The 25,463-nt window shown below is 53.2% G+C and overlaps 13 protein-coding genes and 1 non-coding gene across 14 annotated transcripts; 9 read left to right on the top strand and 5 right to left on the bottom strand.

Moving 5' to 3' along the window:
• The first annotated feature begins 1,167 nt into the window (after positions 1 to 1,167).
• On the top strand, positions 1,168 to 3,695 carry LY79DRAFT_305302 (major facilitator superfamily transporter). The gene is made up of 5 exons (XM_060552305.1): positions 1,168 to 1,723; positions 1,803 to 1,828; positions 1,881 to 2,166; positions 2,213 to 2,804; positions 2,855 to 3,695. Exons 1-5 carry the CDS (start codon positions 1,569 to 1,571, stop codon positions 3,431 to 3,433), a joined length of 1,638 nt encoding a protein of 545 aa, XP_060411431.1. The 5' UTR covers positions 1,168 to 1,568; the 3' UTR covers positions 3,434 to 3,695.
• On the top strand, positions 3,597 to 4,246 carry LY79DRAFT_561529 (uncharacterized protein; the record flags this gene model as incomplete). Its single annotated transcript, XM_060558415.1, has 1 exon — positions 3,597 to 4,246. A coding segment is annotated over exon 1 (217 nt), but the record flags the coding sequence as incomplete, so codon positions are not given.
• A 271-nt stretch (positions 4,247 to 4,517) lies between these two features.
• On the top strand, positions 4,518 to 5,379 carry LY79DRAFT_305187 (uncharacterized protein). The gene has a single exon (XM_060552304.1). The coding sequence runs from the start codon at positions 4,676 to 4,678 to the stop codon at positions 5,213 to 5,215; it is 540 nt and encodes a 179-aa protein (XP_060411429.1). The 5' UTR covers positions 4,518 to 4,675; the 3' UTR covers positions 5,216 to 5,379.
• Positions 5,380 to 6,033: 654 nt separating this feature from the next.
• LY79DRAFT_561526 (oxidoreductase domain-containing protein) lies at positions 6,034 to 7,844 on the top strand. The gene is made up of 2 exons (XM_060558414.1): positions 6,034 to 7,102; positions 7,245 to 7,844. Exons 1-2 carry the CDS (start codon positions 6,514 to 6,516, stop codon positions 7,601 to 7,603), a joined length of 948 nt encoding a protein of 315 aa, XP_060411428.1. The 5' UTR covers positions 6,034 to 6,513; the 3' UTR covers positions 7,604 to 7,844.
• Positions 7,845 to 7,859: 15 nt separating this feature from the next.
• Positions 7,860 to 7,941, bottom strand: LY79DRAFT_t194. Its single transcript has one exon. It is a non-coding gene; the product is annotated as a tRNA-Thr (tRNA).
• A 593-nt stretch (positions 7,942 to 8,534) lies between these two features.
• LY79DRAFT_305155 (uncharacterized protein) lies at positions 8,535 to 9,080 on the bottom strand. Its single transcript, XM_060552303.1, has one exon. It carries the CDS (start codon positions 8,891 to 8,893, stop codon positions 8,618 to 8,620), a length of 276 nt encoding a protein of 91 aa, XP_060411427.1. The 5' UTR covers positions 8,894 to 9,080; the 3' UTR covers positions 8,535 to 8,617.
• Positions 9,081 to 9,114: 34 nt separating this feature from the next.
• LY79DRAFT_561523 (uncharacterized protein) lies at positions 9,115 to 9,699 on the bottom strand. Its single transcript, XM_060558413.1, has one exon. The coding sequence runs from the start codon at positions 9,436 to 9,438 to the stop codon at positions 9,190 to 9,192; it is 249 nt and encodes an 82-aa protein (XP_060411426.1). The 5' UTR covers positions 9,439 to 9,699; the 3' UTR covers positions 9,115 to 9,189.
• A 481-nt stretch (positions 9,700 to 10,180) lies between these two features.
• Positions 10,181 to 12,500, top strand: LY79DRAFT_561521 (family 76 glycosyl hydrolase). The gene is made up of 4 exons (XM_060558412.1): positions 10,181 to 10,620; positions 10,689 to 11,168; positions 11,226 to 11,467; positions 11,525 to 12,500. The coding sequence occupies exons 1-4, from the start codon at positions 10,533 to 10,535 to the stop codon at positions 12,086 to 12,088; spliced, it is 1,374 nt and encodes a 457-aa protein (XP_060411425.1). The 5' UTR covers positions 10,181 to 10,532; the 3' UTR covers positions 12,089 to 12,500.
• LY79DRAFT_305118 (uncharacterized protein) lies at positions 12,214 to 13,134 on the top strand. The gene has a single exon (XM_060552302.1). The coding sequence runs from the start codon at positions 12,569 to 12,571 to the stop codon at positions 13,037 to 13,039; it is 471 nt and encodes a 156-aa protein (XP_060411424.1). The 5' UTR covers positions 12,214 to 12,568; the 3' UTR covers positions 13,040 to 13,134.
• A 94-nt stretch (positions 13,135 to 13,228) lies between these two features.
• Positions 13,229 to 14,099, top strand: LY79DRAFT_520748 (uncharacterized protein; the record flags this gene model as incomplete). The annotated part of the gene is made up of 3 exons (XM_060555275.1): positions 13,229 to 13,459; positions 13,496 to 13,903; positions 14,019 to 14,099. The coding sequence occupies 3 exons, from the start codon at positions 13,229 to 13,231 to the stop codon at positions 14,097 to 14,099; spliced, it is 720 nt and encodes a 239-aa protein (XP_060411423.1).
• A 520-nt stretch (positions 14,100 to 14,619) lies between these two features.
• LY79DRAFT_561517 (uncharacterized protein) lies at positions 14,620 to 15,383 on the bottom strand. The gene has a single exon (XM_060558411.1). It carries the CDS (start codon positions 15,292 to 15,294, stop codon positions 14,698 to 14,700), a length of 597 nt encoding a protein of 198 aa, XP_060411422.1. The 5' UTR covers positions 15,295 to 15,383; the 3' UTR covers positions 14,620 to 14,697.
• Positions 15,384 to 17,344: 1,961 nt separating this feature from the next.
• On the top strand, positions 17,345 to 17,935 carry LY79DRAFT_520711 (uncharacterized protein; the record flags this gene model as incomplete). The annotated part of the gene is made up of 3 exons (XM_060555271.1): positions 17,345 to 17,487; positions 17,548 to 17,763; positions 17,824 to 17,935. 3 exons carry the CDS (start codon positions 17,345 to 17,347, stop codon positions 17,933 to 17,935), a joined length of 471 nt encoding a protein of 156 aa, XP_060411421.1.
• Positions 17,936 to 18,145: 210 nt separating this feature from the next.
• On the bottom strand, positions 18,146 to 20,394 carry LY79DRAFT_661175 (uncharacterized protein; the record flags this gene model as incomplete). Its single annotated transcript, XM_060562789.1, has 7 exons — positions 18,146 to 18,479; positions 18,552 to 18,785; positions 18,825 to 18,866; positions 19,116 to 19,346; positions 19,409 to 19,463; positions 19,517 to 19,650; positions 20,068 to 20,394. The coding sequence occupies 7 exons, from the start codon at positions 20,392 to 20,394 to the stop codon at positions 18,345 to 18,347; spliced, it is 1,158 nt and encodes a 385-aa protein (XP_060411420.1). The 3' UTR covers positions 18,146 to 18,344.
• Positions 20,395 to 21,248: 854 nt separating this feature from the next.
• Positions 21,249 to 24,362, top strand: LY79DRAFT_592189 (uncharacterized protein; the record flags this gene model as incomplete). The annotated part of the gene is given in 10 exon segments (XM_060561386.1): positions 21,249 to 21,303; positions 21,350 to 21,597; positions 21,665 to 21,859; positions 21,922 to 22,004; positions 22,055 to 22,214; positions 23,042 to 23,114; positions 23,165 to 23,955; positions 23,971 to 24,022; positions 24,082 to 24,203; positions 24,258 to 24,362. 10 exon segments carry the CDS (start codon positions 21,249 to 21,251, stop codon positions 24,360 to 24,362), a joined length of 1,884 nt encoding a protein of 627 aa, XP_060411419.1.
• Between the last annotated feature and the right edge of the window lie 1,101 nt (positions 24,363 to 25,463).

Here is a 25,463-nt window from a genome sequence, read left to right as displayed (position 1 = left end):
CTCTTTGGGACCCGGGCTGTCACCCTCTCGCAGTTCGCGTACCACTAGGTTGGGTTGCCAGAAGCTGTTGCTGTTGGTCGGCCACTAGCCGAGAAGATGGGTGCCTATTCTTTACCTTGGCCGGTGACTGAGTTGGGTATCGTGATGGAGCTGCGAGGGGGACAGTGTGTAGGGCAACCCCGCGCTGACGGGGGTCCGGACTCCTTCAAGGTGGATCGTCTAGAGCTCTTTCAGGGAGGTAGTTGGCTACGGAAATGGCTGCTGGATACGAGAGTCCGCATTGAGGCAACTGTGTACCGTAGTGGTATCTGACGGCATAACAGCAAGGCAGCTCGAGAGGGGGGTCGAACAGGCAGCTGGCCTGACAATGATACACAAAGTGATACAAAAGGTTGAAGACAAGAGCTCGGAGGCCAACGGCAGAGCCAGGGCAAGTCCAGTGTCATGAAGTCTGAATAGCATGTACAATTGGCACACGATAAACAAGAAACAAGGAGAGAAGTTCGAGCTGGTGACAGGATATGAGACTGTGAGTGGGGTCGTGGTGAGGAGAAGGGGAAGGAGATGAGCCTCTGCCCTCAGTTCTGAGGCAGACTTTTTGATGCCTTAAGTTGGCGGCGGCTGAGGGCATCCGCCAGGCACTCAATCATATGGATGCAAGTCAGGAACAAGCATAAAGAACGCACTGCTGCTCATGAATGAGAATGCAATGGCAATACCGTTTGTGATCTTAGGCAATTATCACAAGCAAGATGTTGTGAGGTTGAAGCAACGTCGACTGTCAAGAACATACCCCGCTGCCACAAGGTCTCTAGTCAATTCCGTCATGGCTCAACACAACATGACAATACAATAACTCAAATAAGCCGTATTTTCACTGAAAGCGACAGACTCTGTTTAATGTTCAATCATCGCTCAGTGATACAGCCGGCTCTGTGTCTGTCGTGTATCCTCACTCCTCGAAGCGCTGTTCGTGGTCTTTGAGCATCCCGCCGGCCACTCGCCATACAGAGTCATTGGACTGGTGCGTACATAATGATATGACAGCGTGGCAAGTGGGCTCGCTCTCGTGACCGAGTCTGGAGTCGCTAAAAGGCGGAAATGTGGGCTTCACCACGGCCACGGACAAATGACAGCGACAGACGGAAGGGTGGAGCGCCATTTTCTGCTGGGCAGCTCCCTAGTGTGCATCGCTCTCTCCCTCGGAAGAATGACACGACCTACCTAGGCAAGAACCGCCCGGTGAAAAAGCCCTCTAGCCGCTATTCGAGAGGTGCCCCACTATCAGCGAGGAAGCCAAGCGTGCGAAGTGACGCTTTTCACAAAATAAAACTAAAACCATCGCGTGATATTATCTACCGCTCGTCCGGAACATTGGTTCTGATTTTCCCCATCACACTTGATCGTCCATCTCAACGCACATCTCACGCCAGTTGTTGCTTTCTCTGCACACGCAAATTCGAGCCCACTGGAACAATATCCATTAGTGACCTTCATTTCCCCATCCTCCTGTGAGAGTGGCCAGAAAAAGACTTGTAGCACGCACCCCCATTGCTTCGTAGTCAAGTATGGCTTCCCTACATGGAGAGGCGCATGTCGCCGATGCTAAGCAACCCAATGTGTTCAGCATTGCGGCTTCCTCGTCGGGCATCGCCACTCCAGCTGGTCCATCGCATCAGGAGGAGGAAGAGTATGATGCCGAGACGGTCGAGAAGGTCTACAGGTATGCCTTCTAAGCAAATTTCTGTCTTCTATCGCTACTGCGGCTGCTGTCGGGCACACCAGTGCTAACCGATGTTTAGGAAGCTCGACCTTCGCATCATTCCAGGTGACTATATCATCCAACTCATCAAATGAATCAGCCTCTAACGTTGTTGCAGCTTTTTGGTGTCTTTACTTCGTCTGTTCGGCTATCAGATCCAACATCGGTATCGCGCAGACCATGAACGCAGCACAGGGCCATGACTTGATGGCAATTCTCGGTCTGACGGCTCGGGATACTTCAACTGCTTTGGCTCTCTTCTACGTGGCATATGTCATATTTGACTGTCCTTCAAATCTCGTCATGGCCAAGTTAAGCCCCCGAATCTGGATGGCTCGCATTGTTATTGCGACTGGTATCATTGGCACCTGTTTCGCTGCCGTTCAGAGTGCCTGGAGTCTCAAGTATGTCTCGTGCACGCCAATTATTGACTGAAACTGACTGTTTCAGGCTACTTCGGTTCTTGCTGGGTGTAGTCATTGCAGGCATGTGGCCAGGAATGTCTTATTACCTGACCTTGTTCTACCCGCCCTCCCGGACGGGCAAGAGAATCGGCATGTACTTTACAGCTGCCCAGCTCTCAGCTGCCGTCGTTGGTCTCGTGTCTGCCGGCTTTCAGCTCATGGATGGCCTCGGAGGCCTGGTTGGTTTCCGCTGGATGTTTCTCATCTACGGACTGGTCGCCGTTGTGCTTGGTTTCTCTTTGCTTTGGTGGCTTCCTGACCGTCCCCTCCCCCCTGGCCAGAAGCGACAACGATCGAGCTGGCTGAAATGGCTTCCACCCACTCCAGAAGCGCTCTCCGGCCAGGACGCTGTCATTCACTACCATGAACTTCGTAGGGTCTACCACCCTAGACCCTGGACCCTCAGAGATCTGGTCAGGGTTCTCATCGATTGGCGTCTTTGGCCTCTAACCTTTATGTATTTCGGAGTCGTTGGCGTCGGTATCGGAACTCAACTTTACGGGTCCGTTATCATTCGCTCCATAGTTCCCACGGCATCAAGCATTGAAATCAGCTTGCTCTTTGCCCCTATCTGGATCGTGAGTCCGTCCCGTGCCCCTTCCTTTTTGCGCCAGCTAACCGGGTCTAGATGGATCTGATTGCGATTCTACTGGTGATGCCAATTTCTGATCGCTTCCACCGCCACCGACCTTTCATCTTCTCGGCCGCTGTGTGCATCCAGATCACTGGCCTGCTCGTTGTAACTTTTGCCCTTGACAACGGATGGGCCCGATATGGCGGACTTTTGATGGTCGGGTTCGGCCTGGGCCCAACAGTCCCCAACTGCATGACTTGGACAAATGAGATCTTCCAACGTCGCCATGGCGAGGTCGGGGTTGCGGCCGCTACTGCCTTGGTGTCCGGTCTTGGAAATCTCGGAAGTATCGTTACTACTTACGCCCTTTACACGGGATGGCCAGAGGACGCTGCCAAGGGCCGTTACCAGTACCGTCGCAGCAACTACGCAATGATCGGCATCCTCTGCTTGAGCATTCTCAGCAGCTTCGCCATGTTCTTCTTGCTGAAAATCCTGGGTAACGAGCCCGCGAACAAGATCTCAAACACGTACTCGTCCTCCGAGATTGAGGATGGTGCCGCCAGACGTGAGGCCCGAGAACGGGGTTTCGGAAACCTACTCCCTCGGAACCGTCAACGCCAGGAAGCCTGAAAGGCTTCCAAACGGACGTTAGGTTGACCACCAACTGAAGCAAAGCAACGCACCAGGTAATCCAACAGCCAGCCGACAATGAATCCGACGTCCTACTCATGAGCATTTTAACCTGCCAATTTTTTTCTCCATGCCATTCATTGCCTGGCATTTCTTCTTCTTCTTCTTCTTTTTCTTTTTTCTTTTATTTGACAAATCATAAAAACTTACTGCAAATACTCATTCAAAGTTTGAATATGCGTTTCGTCCGAGGAAAGGCTCGCGTTTACGACGCCGCCGGGCGAAGAGCGGCGGAGAAACAAAGCTGGATAACTCGACAGCGACAGTGCTTCTACGCCATTGCTGGGAAACGGCGTATTGGACTAGAGGTGGTGGCCAGCGACAATGCCCCTGCGCTATCGCAGATCGCCCGCCTAATGGGGAGAGCGGGGAGGGGGGAACAAAAAGGAATGATGTGAGGTGACTTGGAAACAAGCAGAGAGGTTGGCGGCGGAGGAGTTTTACGTTTCTGTTTTGCCTTTTGATGATACCCGTACGTGTTTGGATACGCTGTTGTTCGAGATATTTGCCACTCGACCGCGAAAGTGCTGCTACGCCATCGCTGGAACTGCGTGTTGAACCGAGGCAACGACGGCGACAATGCTACTACGCTATCGTTAGTCCTGCCTCGTGGGCGCGCCTTGCGAATTCGACTTCTATATACGATGTTACTTTACGGCTCACCGGCTTTCTCGCCTGGTGGCTGAATCCAGTGGGAGGGACAACTGGCTGGCCGGTCTTTCATAGTAAAAAATTGAGCCCTGTTTCCCCTCATTCAGATCCTCGGGCATTTGAAACAAGGCGAGACTCAAGGCTCGTCCTGTTTGGAATGCCACCGGTAGGACGGACGCGACTCAACAAGGCTCTCTCGCGCCTGGACAGACGTGACACTCTTAAAAAAGGTACAGCATACGAGACAGCGGAAGTGCGACGGAACCAGGCCCTGCAAGAAGAGCGTCACTTTCCTCCTCCCGCTGAAGCTATTCCCAATAGGCGTGACTATCGCCAGGAATTCAACCAGTAAAGGAGTGTAAAACCTCAACCTTCAGCAATCGGGACTGACTGCTTGGCTCCCGCTAATGTGCCGCGAAGCCATATCTACCAATGCCTGCTACATGCACGGTGAGTCGTATCGAAGCCCCCTAAAACCTGGCGTTTTACTAGTTTCTTGATGTCAGAGACGATGCACCGAAGGAGGTGCTGATGAGCGACTGCTCCGCAGACCATAGAGCCCCCCCCAAAAGAAGACGAGTAAGTCTACTTCCTGGGACGAAGAGTATACAAGTTCAGGCCTGGGCGAAGTTCGCTGATGGCATTATATCCTCCTTCCGATCGCCGGGCTCTCCCTATCCTGTGTACTCTGGCGGCCGAAGCCCACAGATTGCCACGCGGCAATACACACGACTAAGACGAAGGCGGCCAGGAGAAGAAGAGCGCCAGCAAAATCGAAGACAACATCACATCCACAGACACCGCAGCACCGTCGGCCCGCAGCCGGGTCCAGTCCGTCATCCTGTTGCTGGAGCCCTGCATGGCCGTCTTCCTCGCGGCTCTCGACGCCGTCCGGCATTTCGCCTTTCGCTGCGTTGCTGCCCGTCGCTTTATTGCTTCCTTCTGACATACCGTTGTTGTCCGCATTGTTGCCGCCTTCCGTTATATTTATCTGCCCTATTGCCAACGTCTGACGTAATAGGACTCTCCTTATTGCCGAGGAGGGTACTAGGCAGGCCTCGACTAAGGTAGAAGGGAGAGGGGAGCGCAAAGACAACGTCTCAACATAACCGGAGGTGTACCTCATGCCGGGGGCCTCGGGGCAAGGCGGCTATGGCGGCGATGGCGGCGATGGAAGAGGCTGGGTACGGGGCAGAGGGGCGCGGTGAGGGCAGTGGTGGCGGACGGGATCAGCAAGCCGTGGATCTCCTTCAGCGTCGCGTCGGTGGTCTGCCTGGCGGCCACGCTGCTCGCCAGGCACGTCGAGCTGAGCCGGTCACACACGGAGACGAAGACAGGATTGGAGGCGGAGGGCGAGGGAAGGTACACAGGATACAGAGGTGTGAGACCAAGGTTGCGCCTAGGGCAGAGCAACAGTGTGAATTGAAGGCTGCTTTCTGTAACTATACGATCGATGGTTTGCACAAACAGAGGGGATTTTGGAGCGGGCGCTGTAGATCATTGTTCTCAGCTGGATCGATCTGGCCGTCACAAAACATGGGCAAGGAAGACGAGTTCTCGCAGCAGGTATACACAATACTTCGTGATGTCTTTTGCCTGCCTGGGAGTACATCCTGAATGTGGATGGCGCCAGCCATTCTTCATTGAACTGGAAGCTTAGATGGCTCCTTCTACTTACTATTGGAGAATCTAGGATGAACTTGCTGAGGTCACCTACTAAGGTCAAAGAAGCCGAATCCGGCGGGAGGTGAAATGATGCGATGAGGTGGTGTGAGGTGAGGTGAGGCGAAGTGATGTGAGTTACCCCGCTTGTACATATGCTCACTGTATTAGTGACTGACTCTATCTGGGCCAAACCAATGAGCATGCTGTAAAGTCACCGATATCCTCGCCGCGATTCCTAGTCTAATAGGCATCCCAGCAGGCAACCATAAAAATATTGAATCTTACGCTCGTCCCTTTACAATGCCGGGACTCACAACCAAAGGTTTCCAGCTTTCCTTCTGGCGCCTGAGGACACATTTGAACCTCCAATGGCGAGAATGAATAGGAATAATGGCTTTTCTTCGTTTGAGAGGACAAGTAGCCGATAGCTCAGCCCTGAGGCCAAATCTACACCGCCACCCCAAGTGGGCACGGCCGTGATCCGACGACAATCCAAGCCAAGCAGGCTGCGCCTTTCGTCTGTCCAGGCAGCGATATTCTCTTCCTGAGAACACCTATGCCAATTCTCCTCAAAATCAGATCTCTCTCTTTACTTTCTTCAGTCCTCGCTACGCAACATCCTAGAGCGTCAACGACACAGTAGAATAACACATTGTCATATCCAGCACCAACGTGCCCAGCGGCTCATACACTCCAGTCTCACGATGTCCCCCTCCAACCTCACTCCAGCGGCCCCTGAATCTAAGCCCAAGGCCAAGCCGCGCACACGGGTCGCAAACAACCCTCAAAAGACTTCATACTCCTTCAACCACGTCCCCATCCCCGAAGACTTCCTCTCTGGCCCTCCGCCCGCAGACGCGCCCCCCGTGACCCTCGAGAAGATAGATTGGTCCACGTCCCCACTCCCAGAGAACGGAACCCTGTACGCTGTGGTCCTCGACAACGTCCTCACGCCGGGGGAGTGTGCGCAGCTGATCCGCATGGCGGAGGACAGCGCGGCAGGCCGGGGCGAGAGCGACGACGAGGCGTGGCAGCCGGCAATGGTAAACATCGGGCAAGGGTGGGAGATCCTCGAGCCCGAGTACCGGAACAGCGACCGCATCATCTGGGATCAGCAGGAGATCGTCGACCGGTTGTGGCGGCGGTGCCGGCTCGCGCCGGGGCTGGAGGCGCAGCTGGCGGAGGTAGACGGGTCGCGCAACCCCGCCAAGGGGCAGGAGACGAGGTGGGTGTTTGACAAGTTCAACAAGCGGATGAGGTTCTTAAAGTATCAAAAAGGACAGTTTTTCAGACGTGAGTTTTTACTTTCCCTTTTTGTCTTCTTCTTTACCCTATCTATTCCCTCTCCATCCCTCGCCCGATATGGGGTGGGTTTCCAACCCGAGGGATGGAGATAGAGAGAGGCTGATCTTATGACTGACGCGGGAGACGACAGCGCACTGCGACGGCTCCTACAGCGAGGAGGGTGAGGACGGAACCGTCTACCGGACGCACTATACCGTCCAGCTCTACCTCAACGATTCAGTAGCCGGGGCGGGTGGGGGCGAGGGCGCGGCGGACCTCGTGGGAGGCGCAACGTCGTTCCTGTCGGGCGACGAAAAGAGGAAGGTTGACGTCGACCCGAGGGCCGGCAGGGTGCTCATCTTTCAGCATAGCCGGCTATACCACTGCGGCGACGACGTCGTTCAGGGGACCAAGTACGCCATGCGGACGGACATCTTGTACCGCCTCGTAATGACGAAGATTCAGACCAGCGAGGTTGCAGAGAGCAAGGGCCAGTCTGGGAGCGGGTGAATATGAACGAGCCTGAGGAATTTCGGATGTGGCATGTTAGCAAAGAGGGAGCGCTCCGAGTGTCGTTCTGTTAGATAGTATTGGTTATGTTTGCGACTTATTTGTCGTCGATGAACAAGGCACAGAGAGAGTACAAGAGCCGATACAAAGCTTATTTTTCACTGCTCAATCCCGACTCGAGATCGAATTGACAAAAAGAACGACAATTCGTCCGATATGCAAGCAAACAAACATGTTGTGCAAAAATCAAAAGAATTGCCTCGTGGCGGAATCGAACCGCCGATCTTCTCATGACACTAGAGTACTAGTGAGACGCTATACCACTTAGCCAACAAGGCCTCTCATTGGATAGTAATTGCGCGCTGATATTACGTATATAATTGAAACTCATCATAGAAACCTCTGGCTTGTATCCACTTCTCTGTCTCCTATTATTCAGCATACCATCGAACACTCGTGATACTCTAAAAAAAAGATCCAGTTTTCTTTTCCGGCGTCGTCGGAGATTGGCGCAGCAAGCGACCCTCCGGAATTCTTGTGCCGATCTAGCCAGACTCCGTGTGGAGCTCTAGTCAGGGCCCCTTGGGTCGGATCGCCAGCGACGGGCGTGGTGGAGAGGCCATTCTGGGGCTGTGCAAGGAAATTTACGGCGGGTCGGAATTGGAGAGGGTGGTTGATGCATATCGAATCCTCAAAAGCTCTCTGTCGAGTTGTCAATTTACGAGGCGCTTTATGGCTGGGAGACAAGGCAGCGGGAGAGACGGGTAAGCGCATGCGCAGCCTTGGCATCTGGGAGGTGCTCTAGTCGACAGAGGCAGCAGGTTCAGCCTTACAGGGCATGACGATGGACATTCATATGGCTTGGCAAGATATCTGGATGGGGATTGTCGAGGCCAAAACATTGAGGAGGCGTGAGATGGAATTGTGAGTCAAGTGTGTCAGTAACCCCCTTTATTCATCGCAGGGCAAAGAGGCTGTGCAAGGCCACGTCGTCGGCGCGTAACGACGACGAGATTACCTCGCCCAAGCTTTTCGGAAATGTTCGACGGAACAGCAGCCGACGTGCAAGCACACTTTCCCCCAAACAACTAGGCCAGACCTGCGCGCCCAGTGGATAGTTCCAGCGCCTTGAGCGCCAAGGGAATGCCCAGGCGCGTAGATCGCGGGAGGGCAGAGATTTGGAACATGGGCGGACACGGCCAAGGGAGCTAGCAGAGCCAAGAACCCAAGGACCCAAGGAGAGAGCAGGCGATCGCGTCGATGTAGGTAGGGAAAAGCTTGTTCTGGCATCTCAGTCCTGGATCGTTATTTGGCTTTGTTTTACAAGGGCGAAGCCTCGCAGCCACTCTCCTAAGAGCTGGTGAGGACAAGCGGCTATCGGACCGGTCGTCAGTGGACGGGGGAAAAAACACGGCGAGGGCGAATTCAACTCAGTTAAGTGCATGACGGAGGCCACTGTATTTACGCTATTTGCAGCCGTCTCTGACCAACCGAGACCCGCATTTCATCATAGCGAAAAGGAGGGATTGAGTCAGGGATGGCTGCGCCATGGGAAGGCCGGAGAAGGAATCTAAGTGGCTGGAAAGCTAGTCATGTGACCATACTCGTGATCCCAACTCAGGGGGTTTCCCTTCTCCTTTGGCCTTTGATCTTGTTGTCGTGCCATGGGCGGCGGTGCGCCACCATGGCTCCCTGGCCGGCGTCTCAGGAGGTACCGGTACCTCAATCGCATATCCATTGCTCTCAACACCGCAAGATTGATCAGAAAAGAGCGACATGACCAACATCAAGAAGATGGAAAGAAAAAAGGCCAAGAGAAAGGTGGCACATGGCATTACACTCCTACTTTACGACGGTTTATGACAGCTGTGCGCCTTCACCCCGGTCGCTTGGCATGTCGGGCCCTGTCCTGGATCGCCAAGACCACGGGACAAGACGTGGAAAGACTTGGAATTTGCTTGTTTCCCACGCTGGCGACTTGGCGCGCCTGGGCGCTGCGTGCCATACCGCGAACTGCCGTCGCGGAAGCACAGGAAGCAAACAGGAACAGGAAAAGGGCGACCGCCACCGCCCGAAAACACACACCACTGAGGTCACAGTTATTCAACGCCCGTTGAGGCATGTGCGCGAGCTATTGTTTCAATCCGCGTTCCCTGCTGGCAGACACATACGTCCACGGTACACATACCTGACACACACACACAGAGGATACGAGAGACATCTGCTGGTCTGGTTCACTGCCACCCAGGGCGCCGGCTCAGAAGGCACGCCTTAATTAGCCTACCTGTTCGTATTTTGCCATGGCCCGTTACCCGGCTTTGATTACCTACGATGTAGGTACGCCTAGGTAGGTAGAGGTACCTTCGGTAGGTGGGTAGGTAGGTAGCCACCATTAGCTGCTGGCCTGCGTGGCCTACCTATGTGAAGAATGTACCGTTACCCGACATAGGCTGCTTTTCCTGGCCCCTTCCCACCCTTGCTCCGCTCATTCCCGTACCGATACTCTGCACCGTCCCGGGATCCCTCCCCTCTCGATCCTCCCACTTGCATCCGCCCGATGGTCCAACTACCTACCTGACATTAGCACACCCCTTCGCTGTCACTCATTCTTCCCCCGACCCTCTTCCTTCTCCTCGATTTCCCTCCACGTTCCCTGCTCGTCTCCTTTCCTTTCTCTCCTTCACCCACTCGTTTGTCTGTTCCGAACCCACAAGACACAGTATCCAGCGACTCCCGACGGCTGGCACTCACTCTACGTCGTCGCCGATTCTCCTCGCCCAGCGCAATCGAAATACTCGCATGATACGCCGACCGAGAACGATCGCGCCGCATCTTCGAGGGAATTGACTTTCCTGCCCGGTCCCCTTTCCTTTCCTCCGTCTCACCCAGTCGTTCGTCTCAAACATAACGTCATCCGACCTTCACCACCATGAGGCACTCCCTTATCGCCCGTGTTGCGACAGCACTTCTCGCCTCCAGCGGTTTCGCCAACGCCTACTACTCCATCGCCTCCGATGGTACTTCCTCCCACGCCCCGGCACTGTACTCAGCTCCTCGATACCGACATTACTAACACCGCCTCCAGATGACATCAGGTCAGCGGGCAAGGACCTTGCGTATGATCTCATGAAGTTCTACGATGGCAACCTGACGGGCCACACGCCCGGTATCTTGCCTGGCCCTCCGCCTGCTGGCGATTACTACTGGTGGGAGGCCGGTGCCATGTGGGGAACCATGATTGACTACTGGCACTGGACGGGCGATTCCACCTATAATGACGTCGTCATGCAAGCCATGCTGCATCAGGTCGGACCCAACCGTGATTACATGCCGCCCAACTACACGGCCTCGCTGGGTAACGACGACCAAGGTTTCTGGGGCATGTCCGCCATGACCGCTGCTGAGGATGGCTTCCCGAACCCGCCTGAAGACCAGGCCCAATGGCTTGCCCTGGCCCAAGCCGTCTTTAACACCATGGCCAGCCCGGATAGACATGACAATACGTGTGGAGGCGGTCTCCGTTGGCAGATTCCCTTTTCCAACAACGGATACAACTACAAGAACAGTAAGGCCGACTGACGGCCCGCCTTGACCTATGAATTTGCGACTGACCAAAGTTCAGGCATTGCAAACGGCTGCTTCTTCAATATTGGCGCCAGACTCGCTCGCTACACCAAGAACCAGACCTATGCTGACTGGGCCGAGAAGACTTGGGACTGGATGAGGGGCGTGGGCTTCATGGACGCCGACTATAACATCTACGACGGTGGTCATGTCGAGCAGAACTGCACCGACATCAACAAGGCCCAATTCTCTTACAACAACGGTGTTTTCCTCCTCGGCGCCGCCATGATGTACAACTACGTAAGTAGTCGCTCGGTGCCCGAACTCGTATGGGGGGTTAAGCTAACCTGGTGACAGACGGACGGCTCTGATAAATGGAAGACACGCCTTGACGGTCTCCTCAAGGCCACCTTCAGCTTGTTCTTTCCGAACAACATTGCTGTTGAGGTTGCTTGTGAGGAGCACAACACTTGCACCACTGACATGTTGAGTTTCAAAGGCTACGTTGCTCGGTGGTTGTCGATCGTGACCCAGGTCGCACCCTATACCGCCCCGACGGTGCTACCAATCCTCAAGACCTCGACGGAAGCTGCTGTCAAGCAGTGTACAGGGCAAGCCAACCAGCGAACGTGCGGCTTCAAATGGAGTTCAGGCGTCTATGATGGCACTATTGGAGTCGGCCAGCAGATGAACGTTCTAGCTGCGGTATCTTCCCAACTCATCAGCGAGGCCAAGCCCCCATTGACGAATACCACGGGCGGTATCTCCAAGGGAGATCCCAACGCCGGAAGTCACTCGGACAACCTACTAGGAGAGGAGACCCCAATAACAACGGCGGACAAGGCCGGCGCCGGCATCCTCACCTTTTTGGTGCTGGCATCTGCCGCCGGCACCTTTGGCTGGATGAGTTTCGGGGCCTGAAAAACTGGGCGACAAGCATTTAACGACTTGATTTTCTTACCGTTTGTTCATATACACAGCAGCGCCACAGCTCTGCTGACGAGTTGTTCTCGTAATAGGGATGTACAGGCGTCAAGGCCGAGGAAGGCCTAGGGGTGTTGTTTGGTTACTTCGGCGTTAGCTTTTCTTGTGTATGCACCCCACAGGACGGTGGGCAATGCAGTCCATGAGTCCTGTTCCCTTCTCCTCCCTCTATGCGGCGGTCGTGGATGTCAGATAAGTCGCGACTGTGCGAGGGAGCCCTGTAGTCTATAATGTAGCAATGCTGCTGCCCACATAGTCTTGAATAGACGCATTGTCTCATTAGGACGACGATACCCTGCGTTGAATTCGGATCCGAGAGGATGCCGTCTTTTGGTATATTGTGAAACGGGATAGGTGTAAAGTTGGCGACGTCATGACGCATTTCATCCCGACGTCAACGACGGGCAGAGAGCACAGATGCCGGACCTGTCATACGCAGGCCACAAATTCCTCGGGCGTCTGCGCGCGCAGCGACCGATCCGCAAGCTGCAGGCATATCGGGCTGTTTCCCGGCTGTTGCATGTCGTCTTGTCCTGTGGCGGCAGTCGTTTCAGCAGACGCGACCATGGAGGACCATTGGTCATGACGGGTCGAGGGGGTTTTGGGAACAAGTGCCAAGTCTCTTCTATTCTGGCCGACTTTTCTCCGCGCATTTCTCTGGGCGCGCGTCCACCGGCCGGCGCTGTCGTTGTTTCTTTCTTTTTGGTTGAAGTTCTCCGCAACATGTCATCCTCTACCCCAAGCCCGACAACTCCACCTAACGCCTCTCTGCCAATCAAAGCGCTGAAAGGGCCCACGGCCGATCCCTCACTCTCAACCAGCAATCAACCTCACACCATAGGACACCCTCCCTATCTCATCCACTCACTCCGACACTCGTTCATCTAGAGGGCCGGGTTCAAACCCAACGCACCACACCACTCTCCCATCTCGAGGCGCCAAAACCTTGTCGGCCAAGTTAATTAGCCCTCCAAATAGTCTCACTTTAATTGGCCACACACACACACACAACACTGCCCAGCTCTCGTCCATCGCAGAACTAACTATCTTTTGTGGGAAGGATTTCGGGGCGCAACAATGCCGATCCCGGACTTTGCCAACGAGGCCATCTTCCCGGCCTTCGACGGCCTCCCCATCGAGGACGCCGGCGCCGCCGACCCGCCCTCGTACGCCGCGTCCTCCGCGCCCCCGTCTTATGTGCCGCCGCCGCCGCCGGACCCGCCGTCATACTCGGACTCGCAATCCGGCTCCGGGTCCGCCGCCGCGACGTCCCTCACCCTAACGGACACGTCCGCCACGTCTTCCGCTGTGACGCCCAAACCGTCGTCCCATGACGTGCTGGAGGAGTGGTTTCTCGTCGCCGAGGTGAAGCAAAACATGACCATCACGAAGCCGACGCTGGTGGTGGTGGACCGCGGCGGGACAGAGTTCGCCGTGACCTTTGAAGACCGCGGCATCGACCTCCGGCCGGTGCGGCAGGGGTGGACGATCGTCGTGCCTCGTGCGGTGCGGACGGCGCCCAAGGGAGGCAAGAGGGGGTTCGTAAGGGTGCCGGAGGGGCGGGGCACGGGAGTCAAGTATGTCCCCGGCGGGCTGGAGAAGATCGGGGAGGTCGGAGCGAGGGCCAGGGGGGGCGAGGACGGGGGAAAGGGGTTCCAGGGCCGGTGCGCGGGCTGCGGGAAGGGGGAGGGGGCAGACGGGGGCGCTCTCAAGAGCTGTACTGCGTGCGGAGTTGCGCGGTACTGTGGCAAGGTGAGTTCTTCGTGATTCCGATTGATGACCTGCAGTGCTTGTGTGAATCCTAGCAGGCGAAGGCGAAGGGGGCTGTTCTTGGTTGCGGATCAGAATGCTGACGTCACCGGTGTAGGAATGCCAAAAGGAGGACTGGAAAACGCATAAGAGCGACTGTAAAGTGCTGAAGGGTATGGTGAACGCGTGGGGGATATGATGAATGAGGCTCGGCTCACGAAAGCGGGTATGCCGGTCAACGCCGGCTAACCGAGTTCGGGAGGGAGGGGGGTCCAACTTGCTTGCCACCCTATCGTTACCATACTAAACACGACTTGCCTGCATCCAGACCAAGAATGCGGAGGCAGAAAGCAAGATGGGTCGGCCTGTCAAGGCCTCGGGCATATGGATATATGGATATATGGATATATATCCGCGTCACGTCTCAAGCAGATGAGGTATCCATGAGTCATTTTGGTCACACCGAATCTTCAAACTTATTAAAAGATACTGTAGCTGACAAAGTAAAAGAACCAATTTCAACAAGTGTAACACCTACTCGGCTCGCTTCCGAAGCCGTGAAAGGACCGTGGCTGTGAACCAAAACCCGAACCCCGCCATCCAACGCCAACCCAATGACTGATCCAGCGCATATCGGTAATGATGAAAGTAAACTGCCGACAAAACATTTTCAAAGGAGCGAAGAAGAATCATAGCCCCCCCCCCCCCCCCCCCCCCCCCCCTTCGTTCCCCCGTGTGCCCAGATCCTAGCGAGCCTAACCCCGCCCCCTCGCTAACCATGACCTGACGAGGGGAGCTCAAAAGTAGGCGATCCTCGCGCCCGAGAGCTGGGCGTCCCACGAGACGTAGTCGTTGTCATAGACGCCCACGAGCTCGAAGCCCTCGACGGTGCCGGGCGCCTTGCAGTCCGTCGGCGCCGTCAGGTAAGCGCCGTACGTCGCGTCCCAGGTCGCCCAGCCGCCAGCGGCGGCGGCAGGAAGGGACCAGCGCCCGAGGTTCGCGTCGCGCTGGTTGCCGGGGCCGCCGGCTCCCCAGCCGGGCGAACCGCCAGCGGGGGCCGGCTTGGTCGAGGTGAAGACGTCGAGCTTGCGGCTGCCCGAGACGCCCGAGGTGGGCCCGTCAAGGAGGAACCAGAGCTGGCACTTCTTGCCGGCGGCGGCCTGCGGGTAGGTGAAGGTCAGGAGGGACGTGAGGTCGTTCCCCTCGTTCAAGGTGTACTTGGAGACGACGCCGCCGTAGTTGGAGGGGTAGATGGCGCCGTTGCGGGTGTTGTAGACGAAGGTCGCCGAGGGGGCGAAGGAGGTTGGCGGCGGGGCGGACTGGCGGGCCGAGAGCGGGGTCGCGAGGGCGGAGGCCGCGGCGAGGACGAGGGTGACGAGGGTCTTGGAGAACATTTTGATGGAATCTTTGTGCTAGAAAGGTAGGTGGAGGACCTGAGATTGTTGGTTTGTTTGGTGTTTTGCGTTTTCGTTGCTGGCGAGCTGAGGAGGGGGATGAAAGACTGCGATGAAGACGGACGTTCGACGCATATTTGTATTCCTCTATGATGTATAGGATCAGGCGAACGTCTCCGGCATCGAGAGCCTCATAGGCTCCCTCCTGAGGTTCCATGGCTTGAGTGTCGAAGCTCACTAGGCCTAGACGCTCTCGTACGCAACCCGAAAGCTCGTCACTTGGATCTCTCAAAATAGCACCCACCCTCACTCATGCCGCACCCCGTAAAACTGACACAGCCCCGACCAGACCTTTCCCGGTCCCCAGCCGTCGGGCCAAACCCGATCAGTCTTGCGATCTGCTTCCCTCTCCCTTCCCCTGCCACCGGGGCCCCGGTAAATCGTCCCGGCGGAAACTAGCTCGCACGAGTCTAGCCCTGCGAACGACGACGACGCACCACACAGACTAGCTGATGATGAGAGCGGGCTCTGAACAGCTTGTTTGGCCATCACACCACACGAGGCAACGTTCGTATGTCTCCGAAGCGCGCCGTCACATGGTGCGGGCTGGGGGATGACGAGCTCGTGTGGAGGAGGCTCAGCTCTCTTGTCTTCTTCTGAGGGCTGAACACCCAGAGCCAATTAGAGCGCAGGCTGGTGAGGGGGGAGGGGCTGATGACTGACGGGCGACGCCCTAGCGGGGAACCGTGGACTGCATCGTCGCGTGGCTTGACGAGGCGTTTTTGATGGTCGTTGGTGAGATTGGCTTGCTTTAACGGGAAAGCCAAGAGTGTGCCCGGGCGGATGGTGCGCACGTCGTATATACGAGTTTTTGCATGAGACATAGACGCGGGGAGGTGTTCATTCTAGGAAGGGGGGGGGGGGGGGGGGTCATCTGGTCGAGAGAATGGAGACATTGGCGATATCTTGGGCTCGTATTGGCACAATACGAAGTCTAAGATGCGGGGGGGATTCAAAGTGCAGCGTTTTGCAGTTGATGATGACGGGCTGGTCAGCCGCTGAGGGCGATGTAAGCCGGGCTGAGATGTTGTGATGACAGGGCAGTTGTCCGCCTCACTCATTATCTCGTTCTTTGGCAAATAGACATCATTATTTTTCGTTGCAATCCCGAGTAACCATCCTGACTTCTGTGCTCCAAGGTGAAGGCGAAAAGAAAACAAGACTCCGGCCGTGGCTTTACTCCATTCACTAGCTAGTAGGAGATTCCTTTTGTTGATTGCGGCCACCCTCCTCCAGAAGGCACATCTAACCTGGCTCTCTACTTGACATTTGGATCTCCAAAAGGTATAAGACAACCTAGGCAATGGCGTAGCGATTCCTTCCCCTCTGACTTTAGATTACATTAACATGGCATGTGCCCCACAATGACAGCTATAATACAACAATAGTAGCGTACCGCATTCAGACATGATCATTCTAAGTGACATACATCATCAAGCAACTGTAACCTGAGACTGATTTGTTGATTGTTTGACGACTGTGCCGTATAGTAATCAGCTTGGCCAAATCAAATAACCGCATCCTTCTTCGATCATCAGATTGAAGATGTCCGCACTCTCATGCTGGTACTTTTTACAAGAGACGATTATGGAATCGAAAAATAGGCATTATTCCGCCAACCCCAAGACATGTTGCTCACAATTTGAGGATGTGTGTGTGCCGAATGTGGGGGGACAACATCATCCCTTGCAGGTTTTTCAGTTCTGTCCACCATACGCCTGCAGGACGACAAAGACGGGGAGCAAAGGTCAAAGTCATGGGATGCTACCAGTATGGCGGTGTAGCAATCTTAAATGCCAAACCTCTTTGTGTATTCTCAAGACATACCCTGTTGTTTGCTGCCAAGCTAAATGTTTCCCCGGGGTGCGATGCGAAGGATTGAGAATTATAAGTAAAGCGTCCAGGACTGGCAATCCGAATCTATGTTCTTTCACTTTCTTTTTGTGTCATCATAGCTTCGCAGCATTCTGAGGCTGAACAGTCGGCCAAAATGAGGATTCCTAGCCTTCATCCCCTCACTGCCAATCTCATCACGTCCGCTCTCATACTCTTTTCATTGACGAAGATGGTCACGCCTATCCCAACCGACATTTCACATGTGGTTGATGATGCTGACAAGCCTAAGCACCAGAAGTGCGCAGAACAGCTGTGTATCTCTGAGCGTGGTGAGCCTCCCGCTGACGCTTTTGCTAGTCTGACGCCCGCCATTCAAGTCCCCGGTATTCACCCACCGCAGAAGCGGGACGAAAGGAACTGTCTCGGAACCTATCTCTGCACCGAGAAAGACTGGAAAGGCGACTGCTACTGGGCCTGTTTTCGGAAGGGCTTGGAGGTGCAACTAGAGACCGAATGGGCTCCCAAGATCAAGTCGGTGCGTCCCGACCACGACACCAAATGCAAATTCTTCTTGTATGTCATAGAACCCGTGGCCAAGTGAAGAGGCAATTCTCTGACGCTCATATTTCATAGTGGAACCGAATGCCGAACTAGACACAAGAGTCAGGATATGGTGTATCCTGGAGGCGACTTTGACGCGAAAAAAATGGGCAAACTTGGTGTGGGGTGTTTTTACTGTTTATAATGTTGTCATGGGGCTCAACATTAAGCCGCACATGATGGTTAAGTTTATTTCCGTATTACGATTCAGGTTCGGTGTGAAATAGCGCTCATTCAAGTCTTGGACGTTATTACGGAGAACTGTAGTATTCGTGTTCTCCTTAAGTAGCTACCTACAGAACATGAACATAACTGATTGGCCTTTTCACATGCGCCAATTGCAATGGTCACCGCCAGTCAAACTCCCAGGGGTAATCAATATCCTCCATTCCGAACGACCGTCATTCTTGGCCTTTATCTTCTTCTGCTGCTCCTTGAACTGTGATTCAACATCACGGCCCTCCTTTTGTAGAATGTCGTAATCATCATCCATACCGTTTAGGGCCGCGAGAGGTTCGAATCAGTTTTCGGATTAATATCGGAGATGGTTTTAGTCATGGCTTACCGCGAACATCAATCCTGAACTGTGCAATCCCTACCGCAATCTCGACATCATCCAGATTCGTGACACTCGTGGACGAATCGGGCTTCAAGGAATCGTCATCGGCAAGGAGAAGCACTTTACGGTCCTACCAAACATCCGATTTGTTGGGCCACTGGACAAGAACCAGCCGTTTGCTCTCGCTCGGCGGGAATACTACGTTGCGGAAGCCGCGGTCGTCATCCTGGAAATCTCGGTAGCCGCGCGGGTTGTCTTCGAAGTCAAACGTCAGGCACAGCAGGGAATCGTGCTTGAGCGGGGCGAGAGACAGGTTGTCGCTGATGGTGCTCCTGGAATGAGGCTTCAGGACCTCGCGGGTCCTCCACAAAAACTGCTCTGAGGTGGTGATGCAGGGAACGATAAGGCCGGCGGATGTGCGGAGAACGGATAGGAACTACAGGGTTTGAGGACTGCGCTTCGAACGGATGATCACCTTCGAGCCGTCCACCAACTCTGATGGTCGCTGCGTACGGCGCTATGTGTCAATCATCAGTCAAATGTCACCTTTGTCGTCATTGCAGATCACCAGGTCTGTTGGGGTACCCACCCTAGACTCTAAGACTGGGATAATAGTCCGGATACCGTCTTGATCATCCCGCTTTGGGTCGTAAGGTGCCGCCTGCGGTCCCTGGAATCTATGATATGCCGTATCAGGACTACCTCTGCTGGTAGAGGTCAAGGGCGGAGCATCTTACTTCGGAGGCAAAACCTCTCTCTCACTTACTGTCTGGACAACAATGGGTTTACAGATATCATGATAGAGGTAGTGCGATCTGTCATCGCCGGTTAATCTCGTCTTGAAGCGGGATTGAACATTGATCTTGGAGGATTTGGGGATGCTAATGCACTTCCTGACGGGGCCTTGAGTTGTAGTAGAAAACACCTCGGCAGCATCTGTGAACTGAGGATCCCCGCAATCGACCAGAGAATCGATGATCATTCTCAAACCGGTTCGCTGTATAGTGTAGTGCATAAGACGTTTGCAACCTCACTTCGGATAGATGGAGCTGCTCATACCTGAATGACTCTCCAGTTGACGTGGTCGCCGACGGTGGGGCACCCCTGGCTTGGACTGTAACGAGGTTATTCCCTTCCCCTGATATTGCGAGGCTACAAGCGTCTTACTTGGAAGCCAAGATGGTGTTGCCGCCAACAGCTTCAAAAACCACATTATCGCTGCTGGCTTCATAGCTGCGGTTCGTGCTCTGATCATTGCCTTTCGTCGTCTCTTTCTTCGAGTCTGCTCCCATGTCCACAGGCTATGAAGTACAATGTCAATGCCAGGGCAAACCAGACGACAACACATGGCCGAGAAACTCACCGAAGAGACTTTTATCCCAATCGCGTGCTTGAAGCTATCTTGGCTTTTGTCTTACTCAACCAGTTCATCATCAGTCAAGGCCTTTATCGATACCAACATGCCTCCAAGCGTAAGTTCATGGCAGAAGAACTGTCCAAAAAAATGTTAGGCAAATTAAAACGAATCTGGCAAGTATTGGGGACAGATGCCTACCGAATGTCCTGTAAAATTTCCGCATCTCTGCACGATCCTTGCTTTTTCTAATTCGTTGAATGTTGTCTGCGAACTCGCGAGTCGGAACTAGGTCGTCTGCATTGAAAAAAAAGGGTAACCCGCGGTAACTATGGACTCATGAGCATAGTAGAGCATCAGATACTAGTGTGGAATACACTAACATGTATTTACCGATCATTCTCTTTATAGGCATGTTTTGCTCGGATGACAGGCTTCTCTCAGCCTCAGAGTTCGCCCCAGCACTCAATGCAACACTCAGTCCAGAGTAGCCCACCGCAATCTTACTATTCATTGACGATTTCTCAAAATGGTTGCGAATGAGCGAGTGACGAATGTCGCTCTCGACAACCACGCCGTCAATTTGGGACCCGTCTGTGACGCCGTAGTTGGGAATAGCTTGGCCAGTTATCCGACGACCATTGGCTGTTACGTCTAAAAATATGTGACTGAAATCAACTGAAGGATGCATATATGGGTTTTTGTCAAATCCTGACAATATTCAGTTGCTTGTCGGCTTCAGCTATCGGTGAAAGATGAAAGATCCTAAAGCACCAGTGCCACTATTCACAACGGCCAGTCTTTTCTATATCCAGCACCTGCCAAAAGGCGTGGATGTCGACACCGCAAGTCGAAATTCAAACCTCTCTGCTGGATTCAAATGTTAGAGTAAATTGTACACGGCGCTTTAAACAGTCGATTCCTATGTGTGTATGAGACCGGTACGGAAGCATGCCACTCCACGCGATGTTAACAGCCTTTTGAATGAGTCCAATCCTCGTCGTTTGAAAACTTGAAATTATAGTGGTATTGAAACCGCCGTATACTCTCTGTGTTTCGAGCCACAAATGGGGTAAGTAACCTGTAGGGCTCGCTGGAAATTCTTACGTAGCCACATGGACATTTCAGGTGCATCCAGATCGAGACACGGAGCGACTGCACAGCGTTTGAGGCCACCAAAGCGGCACATATCAAACCAGCCAAGTTGCTGATCATCTGATTAGTGTCGCATTGGCCACTCTGCCAAAGTATAAGAGGTATTTAAGAGAGGCCAGCACATCTAGGCGTGCAGCTATACTGTACCGCGACACCAGACGGAAGTCGTTGCCCGGCTTGTTAACCCCCGCACTCCTCCCCCTCCTTATGATGCAATGGGTCTGACTAAACTGAGACACCGTTCTGTTTGTGAGACATTATATTTTGTGGTTATTCGAGAGATACGAGGTTGAATCCAGTTTGACCCGACACTGTTGCTAAGTTCTCAGGCGGAACGAAATTCCAACCGCTTATCTCAACCCCCCGTTTAAATCGAGAAGATCAAGAGAAATGAGCGACAAAAATACAGGATCAAGACTTGCTGGCAAGGTCGCCATAATTACAGGTGAGTATCCCGCATGAGATCTCATGACTTTTCTGACAAACATCAGGCGGCGGCCATGGTTTTGGCGAAGGTATTGCTCGAAGGTTCGCTCAAGAGGGCGCCAAAGTCTTGATCACAGATATCAACGAAACCGACGGACAAAGAGTCGCCCAAGCCGTGCCCGAATCCATCTCATTCTTCAAAGCGGATGCAATCAGTGCGGAGGACTGGGATAGATTGATGGATACGGCGCAGGCACGCTATGGGCGGATAGACTGCCTGATCAACAACGCTGGCACAACTTATAGGAACAAGGTATAGGCCGTCGACCATTGTACAACAGCCGGGTACTAGTAACAAAAGACACTAACGGTAATTATAGCCCACACTGGAGGTGACAGAGGCCGAGTTTGATAAGGTTTTCAATGTCAATGTCAAAGGAATATTCCTGGGGACTGCGGCGTTCATGCCCAGGGTCATCAAGCAGGGTGAGGGTGGTGTGATGCTGAATATTGCTTCAATTGGAGCGGTGCGACCGAGACCCGGTCTCGTTTGGTACAATGCCTCCAAGGGGGCGGTATGCACGGTGCGCTTCGTCGATTGGATAATAGCAGTTGAACTTGGCTAAAAGCTGCATAGGCAACTAAGGGGCTCGCCGCCGAGTACGGTGCTCACCAAATTCGAGTCAATTCTGTGTGCCCTCTTTTGAGTGGCACTGGACTGTAAGCTACCCTTTCGTCAAGCCTACTCTAATCTTCTAACTTAGTTACAGATTTGAATCCTTTGCTGGACATGCCGATACCCCAGAGAACAGGCTCAAGTTCATCGACAATGTCCCTCTCAAACGACTCTGCGAGGTATCTGATGTGGCGGACACTTGCCTTTTCTTAGCGTCTGATGAAAGCAAATTCATTACCGGCATTAATCTAGAGGTCGATGGTGGCAGAGCCATTTGACCACCTCCTGGTATCTTGGCTGGGACCTTACGACAACAATTCCCCCCGAGATTCGGAAAATTCTCAGGAAGAAGATGTTAATACTTCTTCTTATCCTTGGATGAGTTGGTTGTCTTCATCCAAGACTTGGTTCTTTTCAAGCCTTTGAATTCTCAGTCGCTGCCAAATATTAATATCACATAAAACCATCAACTTTATCTCATTATTGGGCTGTTTGTGCTCGTTGAGAAAGACCAAATCGAAATGCCTTATAAGTGCCACCTGAATTGTCATCAACTCCTTCATTCCGACAGAGTATGTGCTGTTCGCAAGCTATATTGACAGCGATGTTATAACCGATGATATAACCCGGCATTCCCCGCGTTCGGGCTTCGGCTATGTCGAGCTCGAGAGAGCCGATCAAACCACCACTAGTTCCCGGGTGCTTTGATGACGTAACCACTTGCCCGTGTTTCCTTCGGCTGTGACCTCATGAAACAACTTGCCACTGCTGAATGAAGGTTCTTGCTGGGAATCTACTTTTCAGTTACAGTATTGGTTCTGGTCGATGTCACGTCTCTAATATTGTGCAATATGACGTCTAGAAGCATGTTGACAAAGTTCTGGAGGGGTCACAACCAGGCGAGCATCAGAGCTTTTGGTCACTCCGACCCTGTCACTGACCAATTTCTCAGCTGGTACACCGTTTTCAAGTACGGCGGCTTACGTTACACGAGTATCAGTCGCATGGGATTCTTAGGGAGGTACTTTGCAAAATTTACGACTGATGCAACAAAACGGAATATCTGACAATGTAAATCCAGTTTGGCATACCGGTTCCACTGGGAAAAGTTGCCACAACATCGGCTGAAGCTGAAGCAATCATCAGGGAATTTAGTACGCCCCTCATCACACGCTGCAGAACTATACTGACTGAATACTAACAGATAAAACGTGCATAATTAAGCCACAGATCCTAGGAAGGAGTGGAAAAGCGGAAACGATCGATGGAGGTTTCGAAGATAGATTCATACAGGTCAACGACGCTAAAGCAGCCGGAAATGTTGCCAAAGCAATGCTCAGCCATAACCTGGAGGCAAGCTCAGGCGGCGAAGTACTTGCCAACAAACTCTTCATTACAGAGATGATCAATTATGAAACCGCATGGTTTTTGGCCATCACATTTGATCGAGAGAACAGCTGCCCGATAATCATTGCGTCCAAAAGAGGCGGGATTGACATGGAAACAACCGTACAGCAATATCCTGAACAGTTCCACACCTTTAGGCTTGGGTATACCAGAGGAATCACGCGAGAGGTTATCGAAAGAGTCTCGAAATTCCTGGACGCTTCTACGAAGGAGAGGGACAGCCTACAAAGAATACTGGGGCGTCTGTACAGAATCTTCACGGCCAAAGACGCCACGCTTCTCGAGATCAGATCACTAGCAAGGTCGCATGACGGGACATTGACATGTTTGGACTCCAGCTTCGCCTTCGATGATGCTGCAAGCAAGAGGCAGGAAGATGTGTTTTCATTGAGAGACATAATGCACGAGATCTCCGAAGAGGTCGAAGCTGAGAAGTACGGATTGGTATATGTCAAAATGGATGGCAACATCGGCAACGTAGTGAATGGTGCTGGGCTTGCAATGGCCACCAACGATGCCATTGCGCTTTATGGAGGTTCCAGTGCGAACTTCTTAGATGCTGGTGGGCAAGCGACAAAAGATACCATGGTGAAAGCCTTCGAGATCATCTTAAGGGATGAGAGGGTGAAGACGATCCTTGTCAACATTTATGGCGGCAAGTCGGATCACGCATGGTCCAATAGATGTCTAGTTAACTAATGGCGTACCCAACAGGGATTACCCGGGGCGACATGATTGCAGAGTCCATCCTTGGAGCAGCAAAGGAACTAGGTCCGCTGAAGGTGCCTATGGTGGTTCGACTCCAGGGGACCAACTCCGAGCTGGGACTGAAGATGGTAGGTCGTCTTGTTTACTTGTCAGTCGTCCCCCTTGCTAACAAAGCCACGAAGCTAGAGGAAGCTGATTTAGGACTACACACGGAGGCTGATTTCGGCAAGGCGGCAGAGAAAGCAGTGGAACTGGCTAGAGGCAGCGCCGTGATATCTAGCGCTTGAAACAACGACTTTGAGACTAGGTTACCTCGAGTTACATCCTGCTCGGATGACGGACTGACGAGGAACAATCACACATACAACTGTAACACACTAGATTTTCATAGCAGACAGATATCGCGCAACACTTGGAGGGTTTATCTTGGCTTATAGAAGCGCTGATGGTCCAAATTCTATTGAACCATCCAACCAGGTCGAACAAGCCTCTGTCTCGTTGGCAGATCCAACATTTTCCTATGCGCACCAACTTTCGTTGCCGCCAGACTCAGGCCAAACATGTAATGAAACCCACCAATGGATCTTCGAGCTACCTTAGATGTCTTTTCTGTGTAGGAAATGTCTTCTCGCTATTACATCTCTCGGTTCGCATAGTAGTTCAAACACCTCTTCGATAACAACCGAAAGCTCATCCAATTAATAAACGCCTGACAAAGCAGCCACGGGACGAGCTGATGCCTACAGCGTTTTGTTTGTTTTATTTGGACTAGTGTGGTAATCTTGTCAGTCTGAATCTGACATCATAGCAAAGGATGTTCCCCCTCTCAAGCAGCTGCCAATAGACCGCTTTTAGGGCTGGTGCAAACCAAGAACTGCTAGCATATTGTTACTGACTTACCAAAACGTGGGATCCGTAAGCTCTATCACCGCCTTGAGCGAATTGCCGGCCCGGTCTTTAGTTCCGTGCTGCATATTCCTGCTCAGGCGTCATGCAGCCCAGTACCCAAACAGTGACTGATAGACGAGTGGCGTGAAAAGTTCTGTCGAAACTAATGCCGCCTCCCTCCTAGGCGAGGCAGACGTCAGAATTAGGTTGCCCCGTGCCCGGACGATAAGCCCTTTTCGGAAGGATCATGATGGTGTACCACACGCGATACGACGTGGACAAGGGCTCAACGTGTGGTCCCGCGCAGCGAGGGAATGTCATCCACGCATTCCCACGCTATCTCGTTCAAGGTCTGGGTTCGCGAGAGGGGCTGGGTGAGGGGAGGGTATTGGAACAGGGCGCAAAACGGTTGATGATAGCGCCGGTCTAAAGTCGCTAGAAATGCAAGACTGCAGGCACTGGGGAGAAGCTATGGTTATGATTGGTTTGCAGCATCATAC

This window comes from Colletotrichum navitas, assembly GCF_030913465.1.
Source record: "Colletotrichum navitas strain CBS 125086 chromosome Unknown LY79scaffold_55, whole genome shotgun sequence".
Taxonomy (NCBI): Eukaryota; Fungi; Ascomycota; class Sordariomycetes; order Glomerellales; family Glomerellaceae; genus Colletotrichum; species Colletotrichum navitas.
The sequence above is the reverse complement of the archived record's forward strand: the minus strand, read 5'-3'. Positions and strand labels throughout refer to the sequence as shown.

Bases quoted from the DNA above. Each gene is read 5' to 3' on its own strand.
- LY79DRAFT_305302 (XM_060552305.1), top strand. From the start codon at position 1,569: ATGGCTTCCCTACATGGAGAGGCGCATGTCGCCGATGCTAAGCAACCC. The intron at 2,167-2,212 runs GTATGTCTCGTG...TGACTGTTTCAG, and splicing joins CAGAGTGCCTGGAGTCTCAA to GCTACTTCGGTTCTTGCTGG. The intron at 2,805-2,854 runs GTGAGTCCGTCC...AACCGGGTCTAG, and splicing joins TCTTTGCCCCTATCTGGATC to ATGGATCTGATTGCGATTCT.
- LY79DRAFT_305187 (XM_060552304.1), top strand. From the start codon at position 4,676: ATGAGCGACTGCTCCGCAGACCATAGAGCCCCCCCCAAAAGAAGACGA.
- LY79DRAFT_561526 (XM_060558414.1), top strand. From the start codon at position 6,514: ATGTCCCCCTCCAACCTCACTCCAGCGGCCCCTGAATCTAAGCCCAAG. The intron at 7,103-7,244 runs GTGAGTTTTTAC...GGGAGACGACAG, and splicing joins AAAAGGACAGTTTTTCAGAC to CGCACTGCGACGGCTCCTAC.
- LY79DRAFT_305155 (XM_060552303.1), bottom strand. From the start codon at position 8,893: ATGCCAGAACAAGCTTTTCCCTACCTACATCGACGCGATCGCCTGCTC.
- LY79DRAFT_561523 (XM_060558413.1), bottom strand. From the start codon at position 9,438: ATGCCATGTGCCACCTTTCTCTTGGCCTTTTTTCTTTCCATCTTCTTG.
- LY79DRAFT_561521 (XM_060558412.1), top strand. From the start codon at position 10,533: ATGAGGCACTCCCTTATCGCCCGTGTTGCGACAGCACTTCTCGCCTCC. The intron at 11,169-11,225 runs GTAAGGCCGACT...ACCAAAGTTCAG, and splicing joins CGGATACAACTACAAGAACA to GCATTGCAAACGGCTGCTTC. The intron at 11,468-11,524 runs GTAAGTAGTCGC...ACCTGGTGACAG, and splicing joins CCGCCATGATGTACAACTAC to ACGGACGGCTCTGATAAATG.
- LY79DRAFT_305118 (XM_060552302.1), top strand. From the start codon at position 12,569: ATGCCGGACCTGTCATACGCAGGCCACAAATTCCTCGGGCGTCTGCGC.
- LY79DRAFT_561517 (XM_060558411.1), bottom strand. From the start codon at position 15,294: ATGTTCTCCAAGACCCTCGTCACCCTCGTCCTCGCCGCGGCCTCCGCC.